This window comes from Strix uralensis, chromosome 37 (assembly GCF_047716275.1).
Source record: "Strix uralensis isolate ZFMK-TIS-50842 chromosome 37, bStrUra1, whole genome shotgun sequence".
Classification (NCBI taxonomy): Eukaryota; Metazoa; Chordata; class Aves; order Strigiformes; family Strigidae; genus Strix; species Strix uralensis.
In genome coordinates this window covers 1,307,162-1,333,763 of record NC_134008.1, presented here as the reverse complement: position 1 = coordinate 1,333,763, position 26,602 = coordinate 1,307,162, and the positions used below count along the sequence as shown (strand labels likewise).

The 26,602-nt window shown below is 49.2% G+C and overlaps 1 protein-coding gene and 1 long non-coding RNA gene across 2 annotated transcripts in view; both read right to left on the bottom strand.

Annotated features, from left to right (window-relative positions):
• LOC141937094 (uncharacterized) overlaps nt 1-26,602 on the bottom strand; it is a 786,032-nt gene that overhangs the window by 569,858 nt on the left and 189,572 nt on the right. The window lies entirely within an intron of this gene.
• LOC141937126 (olfactory receptor 14J1-like) lies at nt 17,976-18,950 on the bottom strand. Its single transcript, XM_074854562.1, has one exon. It carries the CDS (start codon nt 18,948-18,950, stop codon nt 17,976-17,978), a length of 975 nt encoding a protein of 324 aa, XP_074710663.1.

Below are 26,602 nucleotides of genomic sequence, written 5' to 3'. Positions count from 1 at the left end.
AATATGATGTCATATGGTCTGGGATGTCCCTTGGGTCGGTTGGGGTCAGCTGTCCCAGCTATATTCCCTCCCAGCTCTTTGTGCACCTCCAGCCTCCTCGCTGGTGGGGTGGGGTGGGGTGAGAGGCAGAAGGGGCCTTGGCTCTGTGTAAGCCCTGCTCAGCAATCACAAAAATAGCCTTGTGTTCTCAACACCGTTTTCAACACAAATCCAAACCGCAGCCCCATACCAGCTACTAGAAAAAAAAATTAACTCTGTCCCAGCCAAACCAGCACAGGCAGCTTCCCCAGTGTGTCCCGTGGCACAGACACAGACCAGACCCTGGACCTTCAGGTCTTCCTGATGAGGCCTGGCTGTGCGAGGACACTGCTGTGTACCCCAACCCTGCATACTCACACTGTTCTGCTGTTCACTGGTGTTTTCATCTGTGGGCCACATTCTTAGACATCTTATAGACATCAGGTTTGGAAGAAGAGCTCAGCCTTCAGGCACTGCCCTGAGGAGACCCTCTTTCATGATGGAACCTCTCTTAATTAGGCCGGCTCTGTCACAGAAGTGCCCATTGCCTGTCCCTGCCTGCAGTCACAGGACTGTCACACAGCAGAAGTGTGACCAAGCTGCCAGAACACTCAGGCCTTACACCAAACCGAAGGGATCAGAAAGAGTGTGGAAGTGAAAAAGAACAGCTCTGGAAGACCAAGTATTCCCTGGCAGTGCTGCAATGCTGGGACTCTCTTCCCCTCCACATCTGCACACAGGAATTTTTCTTGCAGGTCCATAAAGTCTTAGAGGAAGGATGTCAGAAGAAGGAAAAGTCACTGCAGGCCCTTTATTTTGTTAAAACACACAGAGATCATGGCTCCTCATTTAGTCAGGCAGCTGGTCAGAAAAGAAAAACAGTGAATTAGAAAGGGGATGACAACATCATTACAAGTAAATTACCAACACCAACAACAGAAAATGCAGACAGGCTGGGTGACTGGGTGACAAGAGGGTGACTTTGTTTGGGGTTTTCAGCTTTTCTACAACCCTCTGTCATCTCCACCACAGGCTGTCCTTGATTTTGCATCAGCTGTGCCTCCTTCCTTGCAGGCTGTACTCACCCACCCAGGTGTCTCACCTTGCCCTCACCTGAGCATCTTCCTTCCTTTACTGATACTTGCCATCCTCCCTGGTTCTTCCTTTAAAGGAAGCCTTGATCTGATCCAGACTCCCTCTGGGTGATGAATTGCACTGCAGTGCTGCCCTTAGAGTGATTTTTTTTTTTCTTTTTTCCAGTCTGGGCTGCACTTTGTGACATTAGTTCTTTCTCATCCTGTATCTTACTGCAAAGAAAAGCTCCATCATCTCTGAAATCACCCTTCAGGCACTCTGAGGCCTGAGGCCCAGGCCCTTCTCCTCAAAGTCGCTGCTCAGCCAGTCAGGTCCCAGCCTGTCCTGAACTATGGGGCTATTCACCCTCCACCCATGCATGCCTGGCCACTTCTGTCTGTAAAACTTGAAGTGACTTCCTTTTGACGCATCCCAGAGTTTCTCAAGGTCCCGATGGACTGAAGCTCCATTTGTTCAGCTTGTCATGCTTGCTTGCTGCTGGCTCACCCTGGCTGCGGTGTCTCTCACAAGGGAACAGCATGAGGAGTTACAGGGAACTACAAATCCCCTCTCCTGGAGAAACTCTGGGGTGCTGGGGGTCTGGTACTTATAAGGCCATGGGGCTGCACCTGGAGGGGAAGTTGCCCCCTTTGGAAGAGAATGGTGAGAACATGTGGAGCTCTGCCAGGGATAGATGATGAGTCAGCTGAGAGCTAAAGGGTCAGGGGCAACACTCTTATAAGAAACACTAGCTTTAAATGTAGCAGAAATAGAATGTTAGAATGTTGTGTGATGTGAAATTCAATTGTAGAAACTAGATGAGCTTTAGGAACCATCTTTGTTGGTTATAATATTTGGTTAGGTCTTACGTAACTAAAGAAACTTGTTATGCCCCAACAATGCTGCTTGAAATCCCCCTACCTTTACCATCCTCATTTAAGGATCAAGAAATGGGATGAATAAAAGTTATTAATGATAACAATGCAGATAGGTATTGATAGTTATATATATAATCAAATCAGACTGATCAATAAATAGAATAAATAAAAGGTCTTTATAAAAAATTGTTAAAGTAAAATTTGTAATTTCATGACCTTTTATATGTACTGGTTAGTGGAAAATTTAAGTTATGAAATACTTGTAATAGATTAACTCGGTGGTTAAGAAGAGAAGAGAAAAATAAATCTTAATGGCAGGTACTGGCTAAGGTGACCTGCAAGAAGAAAGAATTGTTCTGGACAGAACTGGTACCAGTTAAGCAAGAAGATGGGAATTAGCCAAGTAGAAATAGAGCATGTGCAAGGATAAGGGTCAACCAGCGAGCACCGTGACAAAGACTATCGGAGAACACCAGAGGACCCCTGAAGACACCTAAGAACTTAAGTGCGCATGCGAGAAGGACATTTACATGTATTGATGAGTTCCAGGAAAAGTGTTGAATATGTTAATAATTTCTCCGAATAATGTTGAATATGGATGATTGGCTACTATATAAGTTTTTACTTCGGAGACGATCGGCGCACACACTTCAGGAGGAGCTCTCCCCTGTGTGCCCAGCGCCAAAATAAAGAGTGCCTTCTTTCTAAAACTCACATTGAGTCTTAGAGGGTTTTCTCATACCAGCTTTATGGCAACAACACTGTGATGGGTGGGTGTCTGCTGTGGACCCCCTGATGAGGAAGAGGAAGTAGATGAAGAAGCTTCATTCAACTGAAAGAAGTCCTGGTCGTCATGGCAGACCTAAACTACCCCAATATTTGCTGAAGGGGCAATATAGCCAAGTGAAAGCCATCCAGGAGGTTTTGGAGTTTCTTGACAACATCTTCCTGACAAGGGTGACTGAGGAGGCAGTGAGGGGAGGTGTCCTGCAGGAAATCATACTTAGAAACAAGGAAGAGCTGGTCAGGGATGTAACAGTCAGGGGTGAGAAAGTAGAGTTGAGGCTCCTGAGAGAAGGGAAGAAGGAAAAGAGCAGGACTTCAGGAGAGCAGGATTTGGCCTTCTGAGGAAGCAGCTTGGAAGAATCCCATGGGATATGACACTGAAGAGAAGAGGGGAGAGCAGTCTGATGGTCAAGGGTCTCCTCTTCAAGCTGCAGAAGAGTCCATCCATACATGTAGGAAGTCAAGCAACATGGCAGGCGGCTGGTTTGGATGAGAACAAAGGTCCAGACAAAAATCAAGCATGAAGAGGCAGTACGGAGAAGGTGGAAGCTGACTGCCTTCCAGCCTCCGTGGTTGTGTGAATGTGCTGGAGATAGTCAATGGTGTGTGTGTGTGTGCTTGTGTTTGTCTGTGTGTGTTTGTGGCGAGGGGTTACTGGAGGGATGAGGAGATCCCAGGGCCAGCTCCTGGACAGGTGGAGAGTCTAAGATCAGCTCCTGGAGAGATCACTACTGGATGCGTGTCTATAGAGGCCTAAGTTTTCCAGTCCCACAGCCCAGCATACAAACAGCCCAAACCTCATTTCTCCTTTCTCCACTGACAGTGGTTGTGCTTGGCCTACAGACCTACTGAGGTCCCTTCCAGGATCAGTGATGGTGAATGTTCTCCCACCACAGGTCTTCCCTTGATGATGACAGGGAGAGCACTCACATTCCCCTTGACCGTGGAAGGGAGCAGACATAAGTTTGGAGTGACCAACTTTGGCTGTTTGTCCCACTGAAGTCACTGCCATACAGCTGCTCGGCAGGAACCTCTGATGCAGGCTTCATCATATCTGAGCTTAACCTTTGGTTTTCTTTTTCCTTCTTTTCCCTCCCAAGTTCTTCTCTTTGATCATCCTCCTACATTCCTCTACGAACAGCCCAACTCTGCTCTTTCCCCACTGCCCCTGGCTTTGCTTGCTTCGTGCCCTCCTAGTGTTTCTAAGAGGGTTGGCCTGTTGATTCCTCCATTGGTCTGTACAAAACCAGCAACTCCTTTTATTAGCTGTGGTGTCCTGCAGTTTCTTATACTGTGATCTTGTGTTGATGGCTCACCACAATCAGGGTCAGCCACCTGCACACAAACATTAGCAGCTTGCAAAAAGGAGCTTCAGTCTAGGAGACCTTTGAGAAACTCTGGGACTGGGCCAACAGAAAGGTTAAGTTTTACAAGGAGAAGTGTCCAGTCCTGCTTTGGGGGGGAAGAATAATCTCTATCGATCCCCAGGTGTAAGAAATCAGTCAAGGAAGGCAAGAGACCAGCATGGCTGAGTGGAGACCTGCTGGTCGAAGTAAAGGGCAAGAAGGAAAGGCACAGGCAGTGACAGGTACCCTGGGATGAGCAGAGGGATGCTGCCAGGTTGTATAGGAATGGAGTCAGGAAGGCCAAGGGGTGGCTGGAGCTGAACTTGGCAAAGGATGCAAAGAATTATAAGAAGGGCTTCTACAGGAAGGTCAGTCTGAAAAGAAGTTCAAAAAATATGTATCCCCCTGATAAATAAGACTGGCAAACTAGGAACAACAGGAGAAGGCTGAGGTACTCAACAAGATTTTTGCTTCAGTCTTCTCTGGCAACCTCTCTTTCCACACCTCTCGAGTGGATGAACCACAAGATGGGAACTGGGGGAGCAAAGACCCTCCCACTGTAAGAGAAGATCAGGTTCATGATCACCTGAGGAACTGAACATACATAAGTCTGTGGGACCTGACAAGATGCATCCCAGAGTCCTGAGGGAATTGGCTGATGTAGTTGCCAAGCCACTCTCCAAGACAGTTGAAAAGTCCTGGCAGTCAGGGGAAGTCCCTGGTGCCTGGAAAAAGGGAACCATTGCACCCATTTTTAAAAAGGACAGAAAGGAGGACCCTGGGAACTACCGACCTGTCAGCCTCACCTCTGTGCCGGGGAAGATCATGGAACAGATTCTCCTCAAAGCTGTGCTGAGGCACATGGAGGACAGGGAGGTGATTCGAGACAGCCAGCATGGCTTCAGCAAGGGCAAGTCTTGCCTGACCAACCTCATGGCCTTCAGGATGGAGTGATGACATCAGTGGACAAGGGAAGAGATATGGATGTCATCTAGCTGGGCTTCTGTAAGGCCTCTGACATGGTCCCCCACAACATCCTTCTCTCTGTGTTGGAGACATATGGATTTCATAGAAAATTTGGGGTCCATACTGGGACCAGTACTGTTTAATGTCTTCATCAATGACATAGACAGTGGGACCGAGTGCACCCTCAGCATGTTTGCAGATGACACCAAGCTGAGTGGTGCAGTTGACACTCCCAAGGGACAGGATGCCATCCAGAGGGACCTGGACAAGCTTGAGAATTGGACCCATGTGAACCCTGTGTAGTTCAACAAGGACAAGTGCAAAGTCAAGCACCTTGGTGAAGGCAACCCCAGGTATAAACACAGGCTGGAGAATGAAAAGATTGAGAGTGGCCATGCAGAGAAGGACTTGGGGGAACCGGTAGACAATAAGTTGAACATGAACTGACAATGTTTGCTCACAGCCCACAAAGCCAAACTTATCCTGGGCAGCATCAGAAGAAGCGTGACCACCAGGTCGAGGTGATGGTCCCCTCTACCCTGCTCTGCTGAGACCCCCCCGAAGTACTGCATCCAGCTCTGGGGTCCTCAGCACAGTAGAGACATGGACCTGTTGGAGCAGGACCAGAGGAGGTCACAGAAATGATCAGAGGGATTGTTCAGCCTGGAGAAGAGAAGGCTCTGGGGAGACCTTCTTGCTGCCTTTCAGTTCTTATAGGGGGCTTAAAAGCAAGATGGGAAGAGCCTTTTTAGCAGGGCCTGTTGTGATAGGACAAGGAAAAGGGGTAATGGTTTTAAACTAAAAGAGGGTAGATTCTCTTCCAACCCCAAATTTCTATGATTCTGTTCTATGATTCCTTCACAGCCACCCCCACATTCCTTTTTCTGCCTGGTTCCATCACTGATTTCCTTCTTCCCCAGCCCCCAGGGATGGTCACCTGTTCTGGTTGTTCCCTCCATAGTCTCTTCAGTGATGTCCTCAGTGGGGCACGATAATACCCTCAGACACATGGAGGTTTGCTGCTGACTTTTAGTTCTCCAGAGCCTTGTTCTTTCTTCTTTCAGGATCTGCAGTTCAGGAAATTGGCACCAGAGGGCTCATTAAACATACAAAATGCCCTGACAAGCCAAGTCTCTGGGCATAACTTTCCTTAATTCCTCTCCTGTTGTTAATTTGAGAGGTTTCAGGAGTATAGTCAATGTGAAAAGTTTCAATACTCAATAACAGTAAGAAATAATTTATTCTTTTTCCATTTTCCTTCGTTTTCTGATTACAGATTACATGATATAATAATCTACATTTAGTCCGCCAGTCTCTAAAACCTTTCAGAGATGATGGGGAGTGGCCTCACTATGACATCATCTTGCTCTCTCAGCACCCTGGGATGCAGTCCCTCTGGTCTTGTGGACTAGAAGGGTTGAGTTTGATCAAGTAGCCCCTGATTTGGTTTTCATCAACCACTAACTGTTTTCCTCCAGAGTCCTGCCTGGAGGCACAAAGGCCTGGGAGACCTTGCTGGTGAAGACAGAGGAAAAGAGGACAGAGAGTATCTCAGATCTTTCTCCACCTACCCTTACGACATTTAGGACTTCTCCCACATTCTCTTTGCTACTTCCTTAACTGTTTCTGAAGCAGTAAACACTCAGTATGATGCCCTTGAACTCTCTTCCAAGTTTCAACTTGGACTACAGACATTGCCAAGCTTGGAAGATGTTCTCCTTGAAGACCAGTTGTCCTGAGCTCTGCTTCCCTTCAATGCTGCTGACCATAACATCCCCACTAAAACTCACCAGAATAGGCCAAAGGCTGCTCCTCTGAATTCTGGCATCTGCAGTCATCTCATCTGCTTCCTTACTCCTCTTGCACGCTGTGACCCCACTATTTCAAAGTCATGACAGCTCAGATTGTCTTCACATCCATGGCCAGTTCTGCCTTTCTTGAAAGCATCACATCCAGGCTTGCATTACCCTGTTTGGCCCATCTGGAAGCTGTGCTAAGAAGCTCTCCCAAGACACTCCAGAAATCACCTGGACTGTTTGCATGCTGCTGTGTTCTCCTTCCAGAAAGTGCCAGGGCCATTAATGTCCCCAGTGAGGCCCAAAATTCTACATCCAGAGACTTCCTTGGGGTGCTTGGAGAAGACTGTGCCCACTTTCTCATGCTGACTGCGGGTTCTTTATCTCCCACCACAATGTCACTTTGATGGCCTCTCCTCTGATGCTCACCCACAAGGACTCAGCCAACGTTTCACCCACCCCGTAAAGCAGCTCCTTCATGTTGAGGGACAGCACTCCAGATCCTTCCAGCCTGTCTCTCCTGAAAAGCCTGTACCCATCCATTGCAGCACCCCAAGCTGTGCCACTTGTCCTACCACGCTGTGACAGTTACTCCATGGATGTCGGAAGGCACAGGCTCCAGCTTGTCCTGGCTGTGCCCCTGGCTGAGGGTATTGGTGCACATTTGGGCTGTAGCACCTCAGGTGTGGCTCCAGGCCAAGCTCTGACTTGTCTTAGGGAAACCTGGCATGAAGCGTTCAAGACCCCCTGTTTGCAAAGTTGTTGCTTCAGAGCAGAAATATGCCCGAGTGCTTGGGAGAAAAATAACATGAATGTGGATGCCAAGACAGTGAGCAAACCCTTCTCTCCCCAAGGCCAAAGACAAATGGGGCTGGGAAGTGCAGCTCTGGCAGGAAATTGTTTTTAGTCAGTGGTGTCTCTGCTGCCCCTGAGGGCTTTTGGTGCATGTAAAGGTGACCTCCAGGAAAGACAACTTGCTGCTGACAGGCCTAATGTGAAATTTGTTGGTTGTTATCCTTGACTCTGTCATCAAGGGTGTGAATAAAGGTTTGTGGAGAGGAAAATCAGCAGTCTGAGAAGGTAGGCAGACAAGTGGAGACCCTGGTGTGATGTGCCTTGTGTTCCTGGACTGTCCTACATGTCCTGGAGACAGAAGGTACAGACCTTGTCATGCTGCAGTGGCGACCATCAGTGCCTTGCACAAAGGCCCCGATCCTGTCTGCAGTGCTGTGCAGGGTGTCTGTCACAGCTCCGCTAATTCTGAATTTGATGCAATTTTTACGTTAAAATTTGATTATAAGTTTTACAATCCTTCTCACCTCCCCCCTTGTTTGTCTGTGTTCAGTCACCATATATTTTTGTTTATGGGTCCAGGGCCACCACTTGGAGGAACAGACTTCAGGGCTGCTGTGGCGCTAAAGAGGGCCCTTGGTTTAAGGAAATGTCTTCAGGAGAAAAAACACGGAGTTAAAGTGGGTCCCACCAACCAGACTAGGACCGAATATTCTAGCGCATCAGGGCAAGAGTGGGGGTGGCTTGAGTATGAGAGGAGCATTGAGGGAAAGGGGTCTGTGGGATAAGGACGTGCAGTTTTTGCCACGGGCCAGACCAAATGTTTCCGGGCTGGACATTCCCCACCCCTGCTTTAAGCCTTTGCGGACCCCCTGTGATGACATCGCGGCCCCCCAGGGGTCCACGGACCACAGGTGGAGAGCTACGGCCTTAGAGAGCTGTCAGTAAACAGGCACAGAGGGGTTTTTAAATTGGGGAAAGAAAATGCAAAAAGCATATCACACCAGGGTCGTTATTCACTCCCTTGATGATAGTCAAGGAACACGCCAATCATTTTCATGGTGTGCCCAGACACATCTTGTCTTCAAGGAAAACATCTTACAAGCACAGAAACGGTCCATATCAAAACTCATTTGAAGCTTGAAAGAGAATTCAAGGGTGCCAAGATGAGCTTCTGATACTTCAGGAACAGCTAAAGAAGAAACAGAGATGCTGTGGGACCACTGCTGAATTTAGAAAGAGTAGGTGTAGGTAGATCTGAGATGGTCTGTGTCCTCTTTGCCTCAGTTACCAGCAGCGAGGTCTCCCAGGCCTTTGTGTTTTCAGTCAGGACTCAGGACAGGAAAAACCAGTGGTGGATGGGGATCAAGGCAGGGGTTACTTGAGCAAACTACACCCTTACCAGTCCATGGGACCAGTGGGGCTGCACCCACAGGTGCTGAAAGAGATTTTCACCAGACATGCTGGTCTGTTAGGATCCCAGTAAGAGAGGCACTCAGACTCTGTGAGGCATCATTTAAAATGTTATTCATTAGTGCTAACACCATAAGGAGAGAATCATAGAGCTAATCTTATGTCCCTCTAGATGGTGGGAACCCCAGGTGGTGTAGCGTTGAATGGGCTTTTGACCTACAAGCAGCATGTCATGCAGACCCCATCTGTCGATGACAGTTTCTTGGTTTGGACATTCAAGCTACTATGGGACTTTCTTAGAAGGAAACAACATTATTTATCATTTCTGCAGTCAAACAGGAACAACATTCTCATGAGAAGTTCTTGCTGCACTGTTAGGTACAGGCACAGCCAGGCAGGTGGCATAAGGGGCAGTACAGAGTGGGACCTGCCTGCAGGCTCCTCTGTGACAAAGAGCTGCTGAGGTTGTCCTGTGGCCAAGGGACCCGTGCAGCACAGCACAGGTGTGAGGACCGCGCTGTACATGCAGCAGCACAGAGCAGCACAGCACTAACTGCTCAGGTTTCCCTGGGAGAAGGCTGGGCTCCACCCTGGTGCCCCAGCTGAGGTGCTGCAGTCTAAATGTGCACTGTCAGGAAGAGCTGTAGATCCATCACTTGTCACAGAACTGTGACGTTTTTTGGATTAAATAAGTAGAATAGGATAGCATACATAAAATAGAACAGAACAGAATAGAATAGAACAGACTATTTCAATTGGAAGGGACCTACAGTGATCATCTAGTCACTGATAATCTAGACATTCCTTCCAGCCCTGTCACCAGCTTCGTTGCCCTCCTCTGGATGCACTGAAGGACCTTCACATCCTTCTGTGAGAGACGAGAAACCAGGCCTGTGAGAAACTAAGAAAAACAGCCTAAGAAAGCAAAAGTTGAGGCTGATCAAAGAAATGCCTCAAACATTTTCAAGACAAAACTATGAGTCACAGGGTGCATTCTGTGAAGGTCAAAGCTGATGAGCCTGCCCGAATAACACAAGATGCAGCTGGAGGAGGGAGCCCTGTGGAGACAGGACGGCTCTGCTCTGGGGCACCTGGACAAATTTCAGGGGCCATCTGTCCGGTGAATGACCTTTGCTTCATTATCCATGAAATGCATATTAAAGTTAACACCCCTCAATATGCTAATGAGGGCTAACATGATCATGATAATTACATCATCCCATGAAACACCTTACCCCTCCCATACATGGGATACATAGGTATGTGGGTCGACCTAGGGGACAGACCCAAGGAAAGTGGGTATAAATCAAGGCAGGGGAAGAAAGGGGGGGCCTGGAGAGTGCAGTGAAGTGAAGAAGATGGATGCAAGTGAAAAAGACGGATGCCTCCTGTGCCTCCTGGAACCCACGCCGGCGGGCTCAGCGCAGAAACCCAGACCGGTGATCTGTATTTCCCTATTCCCTCTATCTCCCTCTTTCCCCCTTCCCATTAAGAAATGCAAGGCATATTGTATTGCTTGCCACAACTTGCTATATACTTAGCCAATTATCGATTAGTACGTTGTGGGTAGTTAATAAATGTTTGGACTTGGAGACTTGTTGTCCGCTCCATTGGGGATTTGTGAATCTGAGTCACTTCTCTCCCTCGTCTGTGCGGGACGTGACACAGATAATGAGCTCACAGGTGACAAGGAGGAGATGGGTGGGGATGCTCTACTGAGTTCAGCTGTGCCTCAGGATCTCATGGGGCAGCCAGAGGGACAAGGCTGTGAAGGCGGCTGTGAGGACACTGCTGTCTCTGGACCTGACAGGCCAACAGCAGGAACATGGCTGGGAAAGGGCCTGTGAGGTCACCCTCTTTGTGAAGTAGCTGATAGGTCAGCCCCTTGTAGTCATGGCTGGGATATGTGCTTTTAGGCTCACATCTGCCAGGGTCTCTGACGGGCCAGCAGAAGGCACGTGCCTGGCAAGGTGATTGTGGGATCCCTTTGCCTGAGCACTTGGTCGGCCCATCCAGGAAGGGGGCTTGGATATGGCTGTCATGTCCCTTCCACCTGAGTACCTGAGGGGCAGCAGCAGCACACGGTGTGGTCGTGTCTATCCGAGAAGCTGAAAGGCCGGCAGCAGGCACGTGGCTTGGAAGATCACGGTGGGGTTACTTTTCTCTGGTCAGCTGGTGCAGCGAGTCTTGCAGATCCCGTCTGTAGAAGGGTTATTCCACTTTGCTCCTGTGATCACTTTCAGTATTTTCTTACAAAGAAAAAAATTCAAATCATTTCTGCTGCCCCCAGCAGAGGCTGTTCACAGAGGAATTGCTTGTTGCAGTTTTAGATAAAGGTAAGGACCTGTAGTTGGCTCTGGTGCCTGTGGGAGCTTCTTGTAGACTTCTCTATTGCCATCCATTTTATTCTGCAACCCAGGGATGTGCTCAGCACAAGACAGCCTGAAGGCCAAGCTGTGCATGGAGCACAGCCGAGCACAGCCCTGGGTCTACTCAGGTGCCTGTTATGTGGATCTCTAACTCCTCGATGTACACTGGTCTTCTGGTCAGGATCACTGAACTGTATGATGAAGGTTAGGAAAAGGAAGAGATCAGCTTTAGATAGCTAGAGGAAGCACTGCAATTTTAGGCCCTGGTAATCCCTGGGGACTTTGAAGACCATGGGCCTCTGCTAGAAGGCCTTGGTTGAAGGGAAGGTAGAAAGTAATCCCTGACCCAACATGGTGGGAATGCTCTGCTGGATAAATTTTTCACAAGAAGACGGGGCAGGACTGGTGGAAGATGTGGAGGGCAGCTTTGGCAGCAGTGCGAGTGTGGTGCTAGGGTAGAAAACCCTGAGGGAAGTGAGCAAAGCAAATTGTAGCAGTGCTGAGCAGAGAGGAAGGATCATCTCCACCAACCTGCGGACAGTGCTGAGTCAAGGGGGATGAGAACTCCCTTGTCTGGTTGCCTACACTCCTCCTAATGCAGCCCAGGATGCCGTTGTCCACCTTTGCTTCGAAGGTGTGAAGGCAGGAGAGGACAAGGCTTTGGGAGACATAATAGCAGCCTTCCCATACCTTCTTGGATATCAGCAAGGAATCCTCCCTGGTCCTAGTGGTTTCCTAGTTGTACCATCATTTGGTGTTTCTGAGGTTTTCTCCATGGGGATTCCTACCTTGGTCAGCAGTTCCATTAAACCAGTACCTCCTTCTGTTATCTGCAGTGTACTCTAATTCCTGATACTATTATCTTGTCAGAGGCACCACAGATCTGGTGAGCCATCTGTACACACACATTAACCACTGGCAAAAGAGAGCTTTACTCCCGGGGGACCTTGAGAAACTCTGGGATTTGGCAATAAAAGCCTCATGAAGTGTAACAAGGAGAATATGCCAGCCCTTTCCTGGGGACAGAATAACCCCATATATGAGGGCAGGCTGGGACCTGAATAACCTGGGACTGACCCTCATGAGAGGAAGGGCCTGGGCATTAAGAGGGATTCCATATGAGTCAGTGGTGCATGGTAACCATGAACAAGGACAACTGCCTATAGGGCTGCATTAGGAGGAGTGTGGCAAACCAAACCAGGGCGTTATCATCCCCCTTGACTCAGCACTGGTGAGGCCACCTCTAGATTGGTGTGACTGGGGGAGAGGCTCCCTGTTCTGGAAGAATGGAGAGGAAAGGGAGAAGCTCCAAAGGAGATCTGTCAGGATGGGGTTTGGGGCCTTTGTGGAGAGGCTGAAGGACCTGGGCTTCTTTAGCCTGGTGAAGTGGAGGCTCGGGGCACTACAGCAGTCACCTGCACCTGCTTGAAGGAGAGTTTTCAAGGTAAGGGAGCTTTTCTTGGTAGTGGGAAGAGAAGGAAACCTCAACAAAGTGCAGCTTAGAAGGTTCAGATTGGAGTTGAGGAAAAAGAAATCTCAATCAAAGGGTGGTATTGTGGTGTAAGAGGTCACCCGGAGGGAGTCTGGATCAGCCTGTGGCTTTGTGTTTCAGGGAACAGCCAGTGAGTGTGGAGAGACATTTGTGAAGGTGTGGAAATGCCGTGATGAGAGCTAGGTAGGAAAGAAAGATGGATGTCAACAGCCTGAAGGGGAAAAGGTGCATGAAGGGGACAGTAGAAGTAAACCTGCAGCAGAGACGGCTGAGGGCTCTGGAAGGGCTGAAAGGCCACACAAGGTGAAGCTCTTTGTCCCCTTGGTCATGGCAGTTGCCTCTGCCACGGAGGCCTACCAGGATAAACCTTATTTTGAGGCTCTGGACTATGTTTTCCTCCTCACCCCTTCTTGGACAGGCCAGGATGTGTTGTACAGTTTTCCTACACTTGGCATTCCTCACCCTCACACCCCCTGTCCCCAGGAAGAGCCCTGAGCCACGCACGAGGGACAGGATCTGCCTTCCCAGGGCCTGAGGGTCAGGGCTTGGACTTTCTGCTTCATAAAACAAACCAAGGGTTTTCACAGCACTACAGCCACCTGCATGGTGCCTTTGCCTACCTGCAATCACAGCCTCCAATTATCTGCTCTAACAAGTCCCTGGAGAGGCTTTGTCAGTAGTGGCCCTCAGTGGGGCCAATCAGTGCTTCAAGGTACTTTGGGATTGCTTCTGACTTTGATGTCTTGAGTAGTTTGCTCAGTTTCCTCTCAGTATCTGACGATCATGGATATGGGCCCAAACACACCATGGGGCTCATTAAAATACAGAATGTCCTAATGAGTCATTTCTCTTGCTGTAATTTTCTTCAAGTCTGCAAGACTTGTACTGCTAATTGAATTAATTTCATAGTGTAGCCGAGAAGGAAGATTCCAACGTGCACCTAATAAAAATTATTCTTTATTTTGTACATTATTTTACTTTACACTGTAGAGAAGAGGTGATAGCAGCATTCTCTGATTGATATTGATGCTGATTATCTCCTCAGGAGGTCTCCTGGAGAGTCCTTTAGGGTCCAACACAGGATGGACAACCTTTGTCCTCACCTCCCTGGTCTCAGCATTTCTCTCATCAGCCGCCTGGGACTTGCATCATTTCTCCTTACATCAGATTTCTCCACTGATCTCTGCAGCTGGAGGTTACAGCTCCTTTGCACAATCTCTCACCTGCTCTCCTTAGAGAACTGGCTGCACATGGGCGCAGAAGGATTTCTGCTCTTTGCAAGCAAGGAAAAGTCAAGCGTAATCAAGTTTCATATATAATAAAACACATTCCTCTCCCAGAAGTTAAGTACAAGCTTTCTTTAATGAGATTGCCTTTCTACAAGGGGTAATCTCATGAGAAATATTTTAGGTTGGTAGATAGAAAAAGGTAGATATAAACATAATGAAAGAGTTGGCTAAGGAGACAATTAGTCTACTGAAAGACAGGCAAGCTTTTAACTGCCTGAAGTTCAAAGCAGTAGCTCGCAAGCTGAGAGGAATGTGAATGAAGGGGATGAGAAAACTAAAGGATAATGGAAAGGACATTTTTTTAGAGAGTTTGCATCTGAAAAGATGACTTCAGAAATGGTCATTCTATTGGGACAGGTGAAAATACATAAAAGATTAAAGAAATTAGATACACCATATAACAGCAGAAAAGTGGCAATGAAGTTACAGGGGAAGATCAATATTTCTTTGGAAAATCCCTTTTGAAAGGTCACGGGATTGGGAGAGGTCTCTTGTGAGTGAGGACAAGCCAATGTTGCACCCACCTTTGAAAGAGGCCAGAAGTGCCACCCAGGGAACCACAGGCTGCACAAGCTCTCTTTGGTGAGGAGTGGCCCTTCAAATGAGTCCTCTTGGGTGACATTTCTGGGCATTTAAAGAGAAGACTGTGTCCAAATGCCATCAGCATGGACTTCCCAAGGGTAAATCATGGCTCACCAACCTGATTGCCTTCATGGTGAAGTAACTGCATTTGTACATGAGGGAACAACAGTGGGTGTCATGTACCTCCAATTCAGCAAGACATTGGACACAATCTCCCTCAATATTCTTGTACCCAAGTTAGGCCGTTACAATCTCGATGGGTCAGCAAAGAGATGGGTAAAACACCAGCTGGAGGATCAGGCTCAGAGAGCAGTGGTGAAGGGGTCACCCCTACCTGGAGGTCAGTGGGAGATACTGGCGCATTTGAGGCAGCACAGGGGACTCTCCTGGGACCTGGACAATTTAATAACGGTATCCATGACCCAGAGGAGGCAACTCTGGCCATGTTTGCCAATGACACTAAATAGAGAGGACCATTTCTGTGCCCTACGGATGCCATTCAGATGAAACCTGCCAGGCAAGAGGACTGTCCTGTCAGGAACTTCATGAGACAGAAGATGGACAAAGGCCACGTCTTGCACCTGGGAGAGACTGACACCCTGCAGTGGCAGGAGAAGGGGACTGCCTGTCTGGGGAGAAGCTCTGCGGACAAGGCCTTGGTCGTGCTGGGGGACAGTAAAACAACATGATCCAGAAATGGTCCACACAATCCAGCGTGACCTGGTAGCAAAGGCAGCCAGCAGTGTCCTGGAGCATTTCAACAGGAGCCCTACCAGAAGAGCAGGGGAAATTATTTACTCCCCACACATCACACGTTAGACCACCTGTACGCTATTGTATCAGTTTTGAGGACCCCAGTTCAAATGTGCTGGGTCTGGCTGGGATGGGGTTAACTTTCATTGTTGCAGCCCTTATGGTGGCTGGTTTTACATTTGAGCCTAAAACAGTGTAGATTACAGAGCAGTGCTTTGGTTCTTGTGGAACAATGCTTGCACAGCAGCAAGGTCTTCTCTGGTTCTCGCTCTTCTTTATCCCAGCAAGCAGCTGGGGGTGGGCAAGAAGTTGGGGGTGATGGGACACAGCCAAGACAGCTGAATCATAGAATCATAGAACAGTTCAGGTTGGAAGGCACCTCGACAGGTCATCTAGTCCAAGCTTTTGTGGGATAGGGAGTGTACATGAGATTGTCTAGCATCCTGTCCAATTGGTTCTTGTAAACCTTTAGAGATGGGGACTCTACCACATCCCTTGGGGACTTTCTTCCAGTGAGTGACTGTTCTCACTCCTTTGGACTAGCTCCAGTCTCTCTACGTCTTTCATTAATTGTGGGGACCAGACCTGGACACAGTACTCTGGGTGGAGCCTGAGAAGCGCTGAGCAGAGTGGGATGATCCAGTCCCTGTGCCTGCTAGTAACACCCCTGTGGATGCAGCCCAGGAGCCTGTTGGCTGTTGTTGCTGCAGCGTTGCACTGCTGGCTCATCTTCAGCTTGCTGTCCCCCAGGAACAGGTCCCTTTCAGCAAGGCTGCTCCTAGCCACACAGATCTTGGCCTGTGCTGGGCTATTTGGTTATTCCCACCCAGGGGCAGAACTTTGCTAAACCTCAGGCTAAACCCCTTTGTTAAACTTCATCCTGTTCCTGCTGGCCCATTCTTCCAGCCTGTACAGGTTTGTCTGTGAGGTGGCTCTGCCTTCTGACGTGTCCACCTCACCACCCTCTGTGGTGCCCTCAGCAGATATTGTAAGGGTGATTTCAACCCCATCCTCCAGATAATGTAGGAAGATGTTGAACAGCGTGGGGCCAAGTATCATTTCCTGGGAGATCCAACTTGTTACAGGCTTCCAGCCTGAGTATAAAGCATTGATCATGACCCTCTGAGTGCAGCTTGTTAGCCAATTTCCTACCCACCTCACAGAGCACCGCTCCGATCTATATCTTGCCCATTTGTCCAAAAGAAATCTGTAGGAAACAGCCTTTGCTGAAGTCCAGGTAAAAAACATCCACTGCTCTCCTCATGCTGACAGAAGGTTTATGTTGTTGAAGAAGGCGATCAGGTTAGATTGGCACGATTTGCCCTTAATAAATCCATGTTGGATTTTCCCAATCAATTCCTCCATTTGATTTGTGATAGCTGAAAGGTTCCCCAGATCAATCCCCAAGACAGTCTTCACTGCCCCTTCCCCCCACGGCCATGCTGCTTTGGAAGATCCCCCAGCATCCCACCCCTGTCTAGACCAGCATGTCCCATGCTGGGGGGATTCTGGGCAGGGCTGGCTGTTCCCCCCATCCAGGTACTGACACCAGCAGGAGGATGGAGATGGTCTTGCAGAAAGACTCCCCCATAAACCTGGAGTGAGCAACCCATGCTGGAAATGGCCCATGAGAGAGGCTGGGGGGTGATGAAGGCCCTGGGTCACATTCCTGGTCTGTCCATGCCACCAAGGACACAGACTAGCCTCTTTCTCTTCTGCACCTGCATGTCTTCGATCCCTTCCACAAGCCCTGGCTCTGCACCACAAATGCCCTGCTGTGAGTCCTCATGCTACGTGGTCATGCAGGGTGAGTTATATGCTGATGGTTTTCTATCCCCAGTAATTTCCATCCCAGCCCGGCTCCCTCCAAGCTCTCCCATCTCCCCTGCACTCTCTCCACCTCTCTCCCCAGCACAGCCCACTCTGGGTTCGTCCCAATGCAGCACCTGCTGCAGGGTGCTCTGGGCGCTCACTCCACAGCCTCAGCCCCTCTGAAGGGCACAGCAGCTCCTCAGGGGCAGGGAGGGGTCAGCCCCCGAGATGGGAGGCACCCATGGCACAAGGCTCTCTGGCTCTCCTGTAAAACATATCCTGAGGGGTCTGCAGCCACTCTGTGCCATCCCCTCTTCCCAGACCAGCACAAGAGCCCCGAGTTGGTGCAGCCATGATGGTGTTCTCATTCCCCATACATTCCTGCCCTGGTAAGGATGGTTGTAAGACAAAGAAGTCCTGGGTTCATTTATTTTGCTTAAATACACAGAGAGCCTGGCTCCTCCTTCAGACAAAGTCCCTGGGTCACACAAGATGGGTGGATACTGATGTAGTAGGGAAAGAATAATCAAATGTCTTTGTAGACCACATCATCACAAAAGGATAAAGGAAAAAATAACTATATAAAGAAGGAAAGACATGCATGGGCTGTCATGACATACACTGGGAGGCATTTGCAGATAAAGTTTGACAGTCTATGGCTGCTGAAAAACGTCCAGTCAGTTTCTTCAGGGCATCCTTGAGTTCTTGGTTCCTCATGCTGTAGATGAGGGGGTTCAATGCTGGAGGCACCACCGAATACAGAAATGACACCACCAGATCCAGGGTTGGGGAGGAGAGGGAACAGGGCTTCAGATGGGCAAACATGACAGTGCTGATAAAGAGGGAGACCACGGCCAGGTGAGGGAGGCTTGTGGAAAAGGCTTTGTGCTGTCCCTGCTCAGAGGGGATCCTCAGCACGGCCCTGAAGATCTGCACATAGGACATCACAATGAAAATAAAACATCCAAAAGCTGAACAGACACTAACCACAAGAAGCCCAACTTCCCTGAGGTAGGAGTGTGAGCAGGAGAGCTTGAGGATCTGAGGGATTTCACAGAAGAACTGGTCCAGGACATTACCTTGGCAGAGTGGTAGCGAAAATGTGTTGGCTTTGTGCAGGAGAGAATTGAGAATCCCAGTGCCCCAGGCAGCTGCTGCCATGTGAACACAAGCTCTGCTGCCCAGGAGGGTCTCGTAATGCAGGGGTTTGCAGATGGCAACGTGGCGGTCATAGGACATAACCGTGAGAAGGAAATACTCTGCTGCAGCGAAGAAATAGAAGAAAAGGACTTGTTCCACACATCCCGAGTAGGACATGGCCCTTTTGTCCCAGAGGGAATTCTCCATGGCTTTGGGGAGAGTGGTGGAGATGGAGCCCAGGTCGAGGAGGGAGAGGTTGAAGAGGAAGAAGTACATGGGGATGTGCAGGTGGTGGTCACAGGTGATGGTGGTGATGATGAGGCCATTGCCCAGGAGGGCAGCCACATAGATGCCCAGGAAGAGCCAGAAGTGCAAGAGCTGCAGCTCCCGTGTGTCTGCGAATGCCAGGAGGAGGAACTCAGTGATGGAGCTGCTGTTGGACATTTGTTCACTCTGAGCATGGGGGACTGTTGAAGGAGAAGACACTGATAAGTGAGGGCAGACTTCTCTGAGTCAATCCTATGTTATTTCTCAAAAAATCCACTCAAAATTATTTCTCTTTCTTTCTGGGATCTGCTTTCAACTCCCTTTTATGAGCTCAGGTTTGTGCTTCTGAGTGAGGGCTCTTCCTTTGAAGGGGCAGAAGACAATATGTCTCGCATTGCTCTCAGCCTGAACATGGGGAAGCCCTGAGGGACAAAAGGGCTCCCTGTGCCCTTGTGCACAGTCAGGAGAGCTGGTCTGCCCACGAGTGACCTGCTGGTCACCATGCCGGTGCCCTGTGCTTATTAATGTCTGCTGGAGGATAATTTCACCAGCACCGTATCTGAAGAAGAAACTGGACTTCTCCGAGCTTGGAAGTGTCCAGTTTCAAAGTCCATTATTTCAAAGTCCTTTCTCTTTCCATGTGCAACTGAGCAGAGACTGATTCAGAGGGGTGGCCTGGCTCTCTGCTACCTGGAGTTCACAGAATCACAGAATCAACTAGGTTGGAAAGGACCTTGAAGATCATCTAGTCCAACCATTAACCTAACACTGCCAGTTCCCATCTACACCAGATCTCTCAGCGCTGTATCGACCCTACTCTTAAACACCTCCAGGGATGGGGACTCCACCACCTCCCTGGGCAATCCATTCCACTGCCTAATAACCCGTTCTGTAAAGAAATACTTCCTGACACCTAGTCTAAACCTTCTCTGGCGCAACTTGAGGCCATTCCCTCTTGTCCTATCACTTGTTACTTGGTTAAAGAGGCTCATCCCCCCTCTCTGCACCCTCCTTTCAGGTTGCTGTAGAGGGTGATGAGGTCTCCCCTCAGCCTCCTCTTCTCCAGACTAAACAACCCCAGTTCCCTCAGCCGCTCCCCATCAGACCTGTGCTCCAGACCCTGCACCAGCTCCGTTGCCCTTCTCTGGACACGCTCGAGTCATTCAATGGCCTTTTTGTAGTGAGGGGCCCAAAACTGAACACACTCATCGAGGTGCGGCCTCACCAGTGCCGAGCACAGGGGTAAGATCACTTCCCTGTCCCTGCTGGCCACGCTATTTCTGATACAGGCCAGGATGCCATTGGCCTTCTTGGCCACCTGGGCACACTGCTGGCTCATTATCAATCACCCCCTCAGGTCGTTCTCTGACTGGCAGCTCTCCAGCCACTCCTCCCCAAGCCTGTAGCGCTGCTGGGGGTTGTTGTGGCCCAAGTGCAGAACCCGGCATTTGGCCTTATTGAAACTCCTCCAGTTGACCTCAGCCCATCGCTCCAGCCTGTCCAGGTCTCTCTGCAGAGCCTCCCTACCCTCAAGCAGATCAACACCCCCACCTAGCTTGGTGTCGTCTGCAAACTTACTGAGGGTGCACTCAATCCCCTCGTCCAGATCATCAATAAAGATGTTAAACAGGAGTGGCCCCAAAACCGAGCCCTGGGGGACACCACTCGTGACCGGCCGCCAACTGGATTTAACTCCGTTCCCCACCACTCTTTGGGCCCGGCCATCCAGCCAGTTTTTTACCCAGCAAAGCGAGTGATCATCTAAGCCTCGAGCAGCCAGTTTCGCCAGGAGAATGCTGTGGGAAACGGTGTCAAAGGCCTTGCTAAAGTCAAGGTAAACTACATCCACAGCCTTTCCCTCATCCAATAAGCGGGTCACTCTGTCGTAGAAGGAGATCAGGTTTGTCAAGCAGGACCTGCCTTTCATAAACCCATGCTGACTGGGCCTGATCCCCTGGTTGTCCTGCATGTGTTGTGTGATGGTACTCAGGATGAGCTGCTCCATCAGCTTCCCGGGTACCGAAGTCAAGCTGACAGGCTTGTAATTTCCTGGATCATCCCTCCGACCCTTCTTATAGATGGGCGTCACATTGGCCAATTTCCAATCTGTCTGGGCCTCCCCGGTCAGCCAGGACTGCTGGTAAATGATGGAAATCGGCTTGACGAGCAGCCCAGCCAGCTCCTTCAGCACCCTCGGGTGTATCCCATCTGGTCCCATAGACTTGTGTGTGTCTATGTGGTGTAGCAGGTCACTGACTGTCTCCTGGATTGCGGGGGGGTCATTCTCCCAGTCTCTATCATCTGGCTGAGGAGGCTGGATTCCCTCAATACAACTAGTCTTGTTATTAAAGACTGAGGCAAAGAAGGCATTAAGTACCTCAGCCTTCCCCTCATCACTTATTACCAAGTTTCCTTCAGCATCTAGCAGGGGATGGAGACTCTCCCTTGTCTTTCTTTTGCTATTGACATACTTACAGAAACATTTCTTGTTATCTTTGATTGCTGAAGCCAGATTAATTTCCATCTGGGCTTTAGACCTCCTGATTTCTGCCCTGCATAGCCTCACAGCCTCTTTGTAATCACTCTGAGTGGCTAGCCCCTTCCTCCAAAGGCTGTAAACTCTCCTTTTCTTCTTGAGTTGCAGCCAAAGCTCCCTGTTCAGCCAGGGTGGTCTTCTCTGCCGCCTGCTCCTCTTAGAGCACCTGGGGACTGCCTGCTCCTGAGCCATAAACACTTCCTTCTTAAAGAACGCCCAGCCTTCCTGGACCCCTATACCCTTCAGGACCATCTCCCAAGGGATCCTGTCAAGCTGGTGACTAAACAAGACAAAGTCAGCCCTTTAGAAGTCCAGGATGTCAGTCCTGCTTAGCCCTTTCCTGGTCTCTCTAAGAATAGAGAACTCTATTATTTCATGATCGCTGTGCCCTAGTTGTCCTCCAACCGCCACATCATCCACCAGCCCTTCTCTGTTCACAAGGACGAGATCTAGCAGAGCACCTTCTCTGGTTGGTTCTCTCACCAGCTGTGTTAGGAAGTTGTCCCCCACACATTCCAGGAATCTTCGGGACTGGTCCTGCTCTGCTGTGTTGTATTTCCAGCAGATGTCTGGGAAGTTGAAGTCCCCCACAAGAACAAGGGCAAGCGATTGTGAGATTTCACCCAAGTGCCTATAGAATATTTCATCCACCTCTCTGTCCTGGGTGGGTGGCCTATAGTAGACTCCTACTACAACATCTGCCCTGTTGGCCTTCCCCCTGATTCTAACGCAAAGACACTCCACCCTGTCTTCACTGCACTTGTATTCAAGGCAATCATAACAGTCCCTAACATACAGCGCCACCCCACCACCTCTCCTTCCTTGTCTGTCCCTCCTAAAGAGCTTGTAGCCATCAACTGGTGCGCTCCAGTCATGGGAGACATCCCACCATGTTTCTGTGATAGCCACAACATCATAATTTTCCTGTTTCATCACGGCTTCAAGCTCCTCCTGTTTGTTACCCATGTTGTGTGATTGGTATACATGCACTTCAGATGGGCTGGTGTTTTGCCCCCTACCCCCTTCAAATTTAGTTTAAAGCTCTGTCAATGAGCCCAGCTAACTCCTGCCCCAAGATCCTCTTCCCCTTCTGGGACAAGTGTATCCCATCTAAGGCCCAGAGCTCTGGTGCCCTGTATACCAACCCATGATCGAAAAAACCTGACGGTGACACCAGTCTTGAAGCCACGAATTCATCTGCTGTGTTCTTCGGTGTTCATCCTCATCCATCCCCCCAACTGGAGGGATGGAGGAGAACACAACCTGTGCCCCCGACCCCTTGATCAGTTTCCCCAAGGCCCTGAAATCTCTCTTCATTGATTTAATACTTTTCCTGCTAATGTTGTCGCTACCTACCTGAAAAACCAGAAGAGGGTAATAGTCCTTGGGTTTGACTAGAGAGGGGAGTCTTCTTGTGAGGTCCTTGACGCAGGCCCCAGGGAGGCAGCAGACTTCCCTATGATACGGGTCTGGTCTGCATATGGGGCCTTTGACACCCCTCAGAATGGAGTCCCCCACTACAATGACTCTTCTGGGGTTCCTTTCAGAGCTGGTTTTAATACCTTTTCTAGAGTGACCTGGCCTTGGTGGTCCTTGGTCTTCCTCATTGTTTGTCTCATTCTCTTCCTTCATGTCTTCATTCAAAAGTTCCAGGGCCCCGAATCTATTGTGAAGGGGCACCATGGAGGGTGAGGGAGGTTGGGAGAGAAATTTCTTGCCTCCCTGAGCAGGGACCTGTTTCCAGTCTCCCTCATCTCTTAGGTCCCCTCCTTCTGCCTGGTAGCATGAGGGTGAGGGATCACCTGCCTTGCCTGGAGCCTCTATTTGCTCCTGTTGCTTCAGGGGTGCCAAGGTGGAACTCCACCAATCAATCTCCCTTTCACATTCCCTAATAATTCTTAATCTCTCGACCTCTTCTTTGAGTTCTGCCACCAGGCTGAGCAGGTCATCCAGCTGGTCGCAGTGCACACAGACGCTGTCACTGCGGCCCTCCAACAGCACTGACAGGCTCAGGCACTCCCTGCAGCCTGGGACCTGGACTGCTGCATGTTTGCGTGGTTGCTCTGTCTGGGTCGCCACGTTCTTGCTGGTGGTGCTTTTGAGGTGAGTGGAGACCATGGCTCAGGCTACTGGTGGCTGACAAGTACTATCAACCGGTGGTTTACAGGTACTATCTGATCACCCTGAGCTCAGTGGGCAATGACCTGGTCGCTGCCCTCCCACAGGGTTCTTATCACCGAATTAACGGTGGGTGGTGCTGGTTCCGCCCACGTGTTTTGCTGATTAAGGATACCAATTAAACTCGGACACCAGAGTGAAAAGAGTAGGCGTACTTTACTAGTGACAACCAAGTAATGTAACAGCGTAATACAGAGAACATGCAGTAAGAAGAAGCAGAATAGTGCACTTAAAGCAACAAACAGAGTAATGCATCAAATCATTACTACACGAGAGAGAGAGAGAATAGTAATTAAGAGAAATACATCACCACTTGCATATATAATCATCATCATCCAGATCCGCAGACACTGGGGAGCCCCGGTTACAGCGAGGATTTGCAGAGCCAGTCCCGGCAAGTGGGAAATCCTACGCGGTGCGTCCACCCATAGGTGAGGCATCCAAAGTCGCTGTGAATGGGCCCAGCCTTATATACCAGAGATCGACAAGCCAGAACAGCTGGCACCTTTGTTTTGAGCGGAAAGTTTCTGGTTTCATTCTCCTGTTGGATTCCACCCAAAGCTTGGCCAGGGCTCGGGGGGGAGACCAAGGGAGTTTCTAACAAGGCCAAATACTTGGGTTCTCAGCCTTGAACAAGGCTGCGAAAGGAAAGTCGGATACATTCTCTCCTCACTACTGATTATATTTTGTCTTTCACTAGCGAGTTTACATATTTTACTAATGACTACATGCTAAGTTAGCAGCTTCAGCTTGGGGCCTGTTGTTCAGGCTGCAGTATTTCAATACTTTAGCACTTTTTACACCAGCATAAGTGGGTTGTTATAACTTAGTACAATACCTACTAGCACAATGGTTATCAGTTATAAAATATACAGGATTCATCTATAGGTCAACTCTGGCTTGGGCCTGTTGTCCAAGCCTTAGCACTTCACCACGCTAACTAGGAAGCCCTCCCAGTTCGTTACTGAGGGGTGGGTGTGAGCTGCTCTCCTCGGCGAGTGACTGTTGGTGTGTTTACACCTCGGTCAAAACAGGCGCCACCGGCCCTGGGCTCTGCCCACAGCCCACGCCTCCTCAGCTGCCCGCCCACTGGCTTGCCAGTCTCCTTAGAGCTGGCTAGCCACCTTCCTGTCTCCAAAAAGATTCAAAATTCCCCTCAAAAAAAGCTCCTTTCCAGTCCCTTTTGCGGTGAAAACCCCCCAGTACGGGCTTACCTGCACTGGAGCTGCTCTCCTCGGCGAGTGACCGTTGGTGTGTGGAGTTGTCCCAGCCAGGAGCTGTTTGTCTCCAAGCCTCCTCCCTGTCAGTGCTCACAGCCCCTGTCCCACCCGCTGTGTGCTCAGCTTTGCCCTGCAGACCCCTTCTGGCAGCAGGGCCCTGCCCAGGGGCATGTCCCTGTTAGCAGGTCCTAAGGACTAGGTCAGATAAGCACTGATGCTGAAAGCAAAGGTGGTGCTGCTGCTGTCTGTATGTAGAGGGGTGGGTGAAGGCACTTTATGAGGTTTCTGGCGGAAGTGCCAATCCCTGAGTGATACAGGTCAGGAGTCTCAGTGATTTATTCAAACTTGGCAGCACTGTTCCATTTTCTTTAGAAGCCAGCTGAGAGCACAGTGCCATTGATTAATAAGGCCGAACCAGCAAAGAGGTGTCACTGGGTGGTGCTACCACAAGGGATGAAAAATTCACCCACAATTTGCCAGTCTTTCATCGTGTGGGCTCTGGAACCCATCCGAAAACAGTATCCTCATTTACTCATTTATCATTACATGGATGATATATTAGTGGCTGGAAAATAACTGGACTGCGAGACAATATTGGGTCAGCTAACATGCAGTCTCAGGGAGAGGGGATTAGAGATAGCACCAGAGAAAATTCAGAAACAGGGACCATGGCTGTATCTGGGCTGGATTATTACAAATGCAATGATTCGTCCTCAAAAGGTTAAAATCCACACAAAAATAGAAACATTGTCTGATGTGCAGAGATTAATTGGGGATATCCAGTGGGTTCGTAATATCTGTGGAATTACGAACGATGATCTGAAACCTTTGATGCCACTCCTGGGCATGTCTGTACAAGCTCAGGAGCGCCGTCAACTGGATGAGGATCAACAGCAAGCCTTACAAGTAATTAGCAATAAAATCATGACAACTTATACTCACAGGCGACTGGATGATAAAGCTCTGTCTTTTATGTTAGTTAACTCTGGGGGTGAACGTGAACACCCATTGGGGCTTATTATTTAGTTGAGTGAAACAAAACCAAATTTACGAATTTTGGAATGGATTTTTCTCCCTTTTCAGCCCAGAAACACAGTTGTTACACGTCCTGAATTATTTTCACAGCTTGTCATAAAAGGGAGGCAGCGAATTTTAGACATCTCAGGCATCGAACCAGAAGTCATCTACATACCTGTATCTCAGTTCTATTTAGATTGGTTATTATCTGCTTCAACTGTCTTTCAAATAGCAGTTGCTGATTTCTTAGGTACTATCACCAATAGTTATCCATCGGATAAGCTTTTGTCATTATTATGCCATCAGCGGTTTGTACATTTACCCCTGCGATCAGAGGTTCCAGTAGAAGGGATAACTGTCTTCACTGATGCTGGATGAAAATCTCGAAGGGCTGCAGTCACCTGGAAGGAAGGGGACACCTGGGAACATCAAATACTCCCTGGACTACCTGGTGACTCTTTACAGACTTTAGAACTTTGAGCTGTTATTTGGACATTTCAACGCTGGTCTCAAGAACCTCTCAATATAGTATCAGATTCATTGTATGTAGTAGGTACAGTACAACGTCTGGAAAACAGCATGGTGAAACCTGTGCGAAATCCTGTATTACATACTTTGTTGTTACAATTGCTAACACTTTTGAACCAACGTCAGAATAAATATTTTATTATGCACATTCGCAGTCATCAGCAATGTGGAGGCCTTGTGTTGGGAAACGCTCGAGCCAATCAGCTTGTCGCTCCAGCCTGGACGGGCCCTGCCGTTAACACCGTTGAACAGGCCAGGCTGTCACACCAGTTTTTTCACCAGTCGGCAAAAATGTTAGCCAGACAATTTCACATTCCAGTGGCTGATGCTAGAGGAATTGTGCAATCCTG

Excerpts from the sequence above, each read along its gene's own strand:
- LOC141937126 (XM_074854562.1), bottom strand. The coding sequence starts at position 18,950 with ATGTCCAACAGCAGCTCCATCACTGAGTTCCTCCTCCTGGCATTCGCA.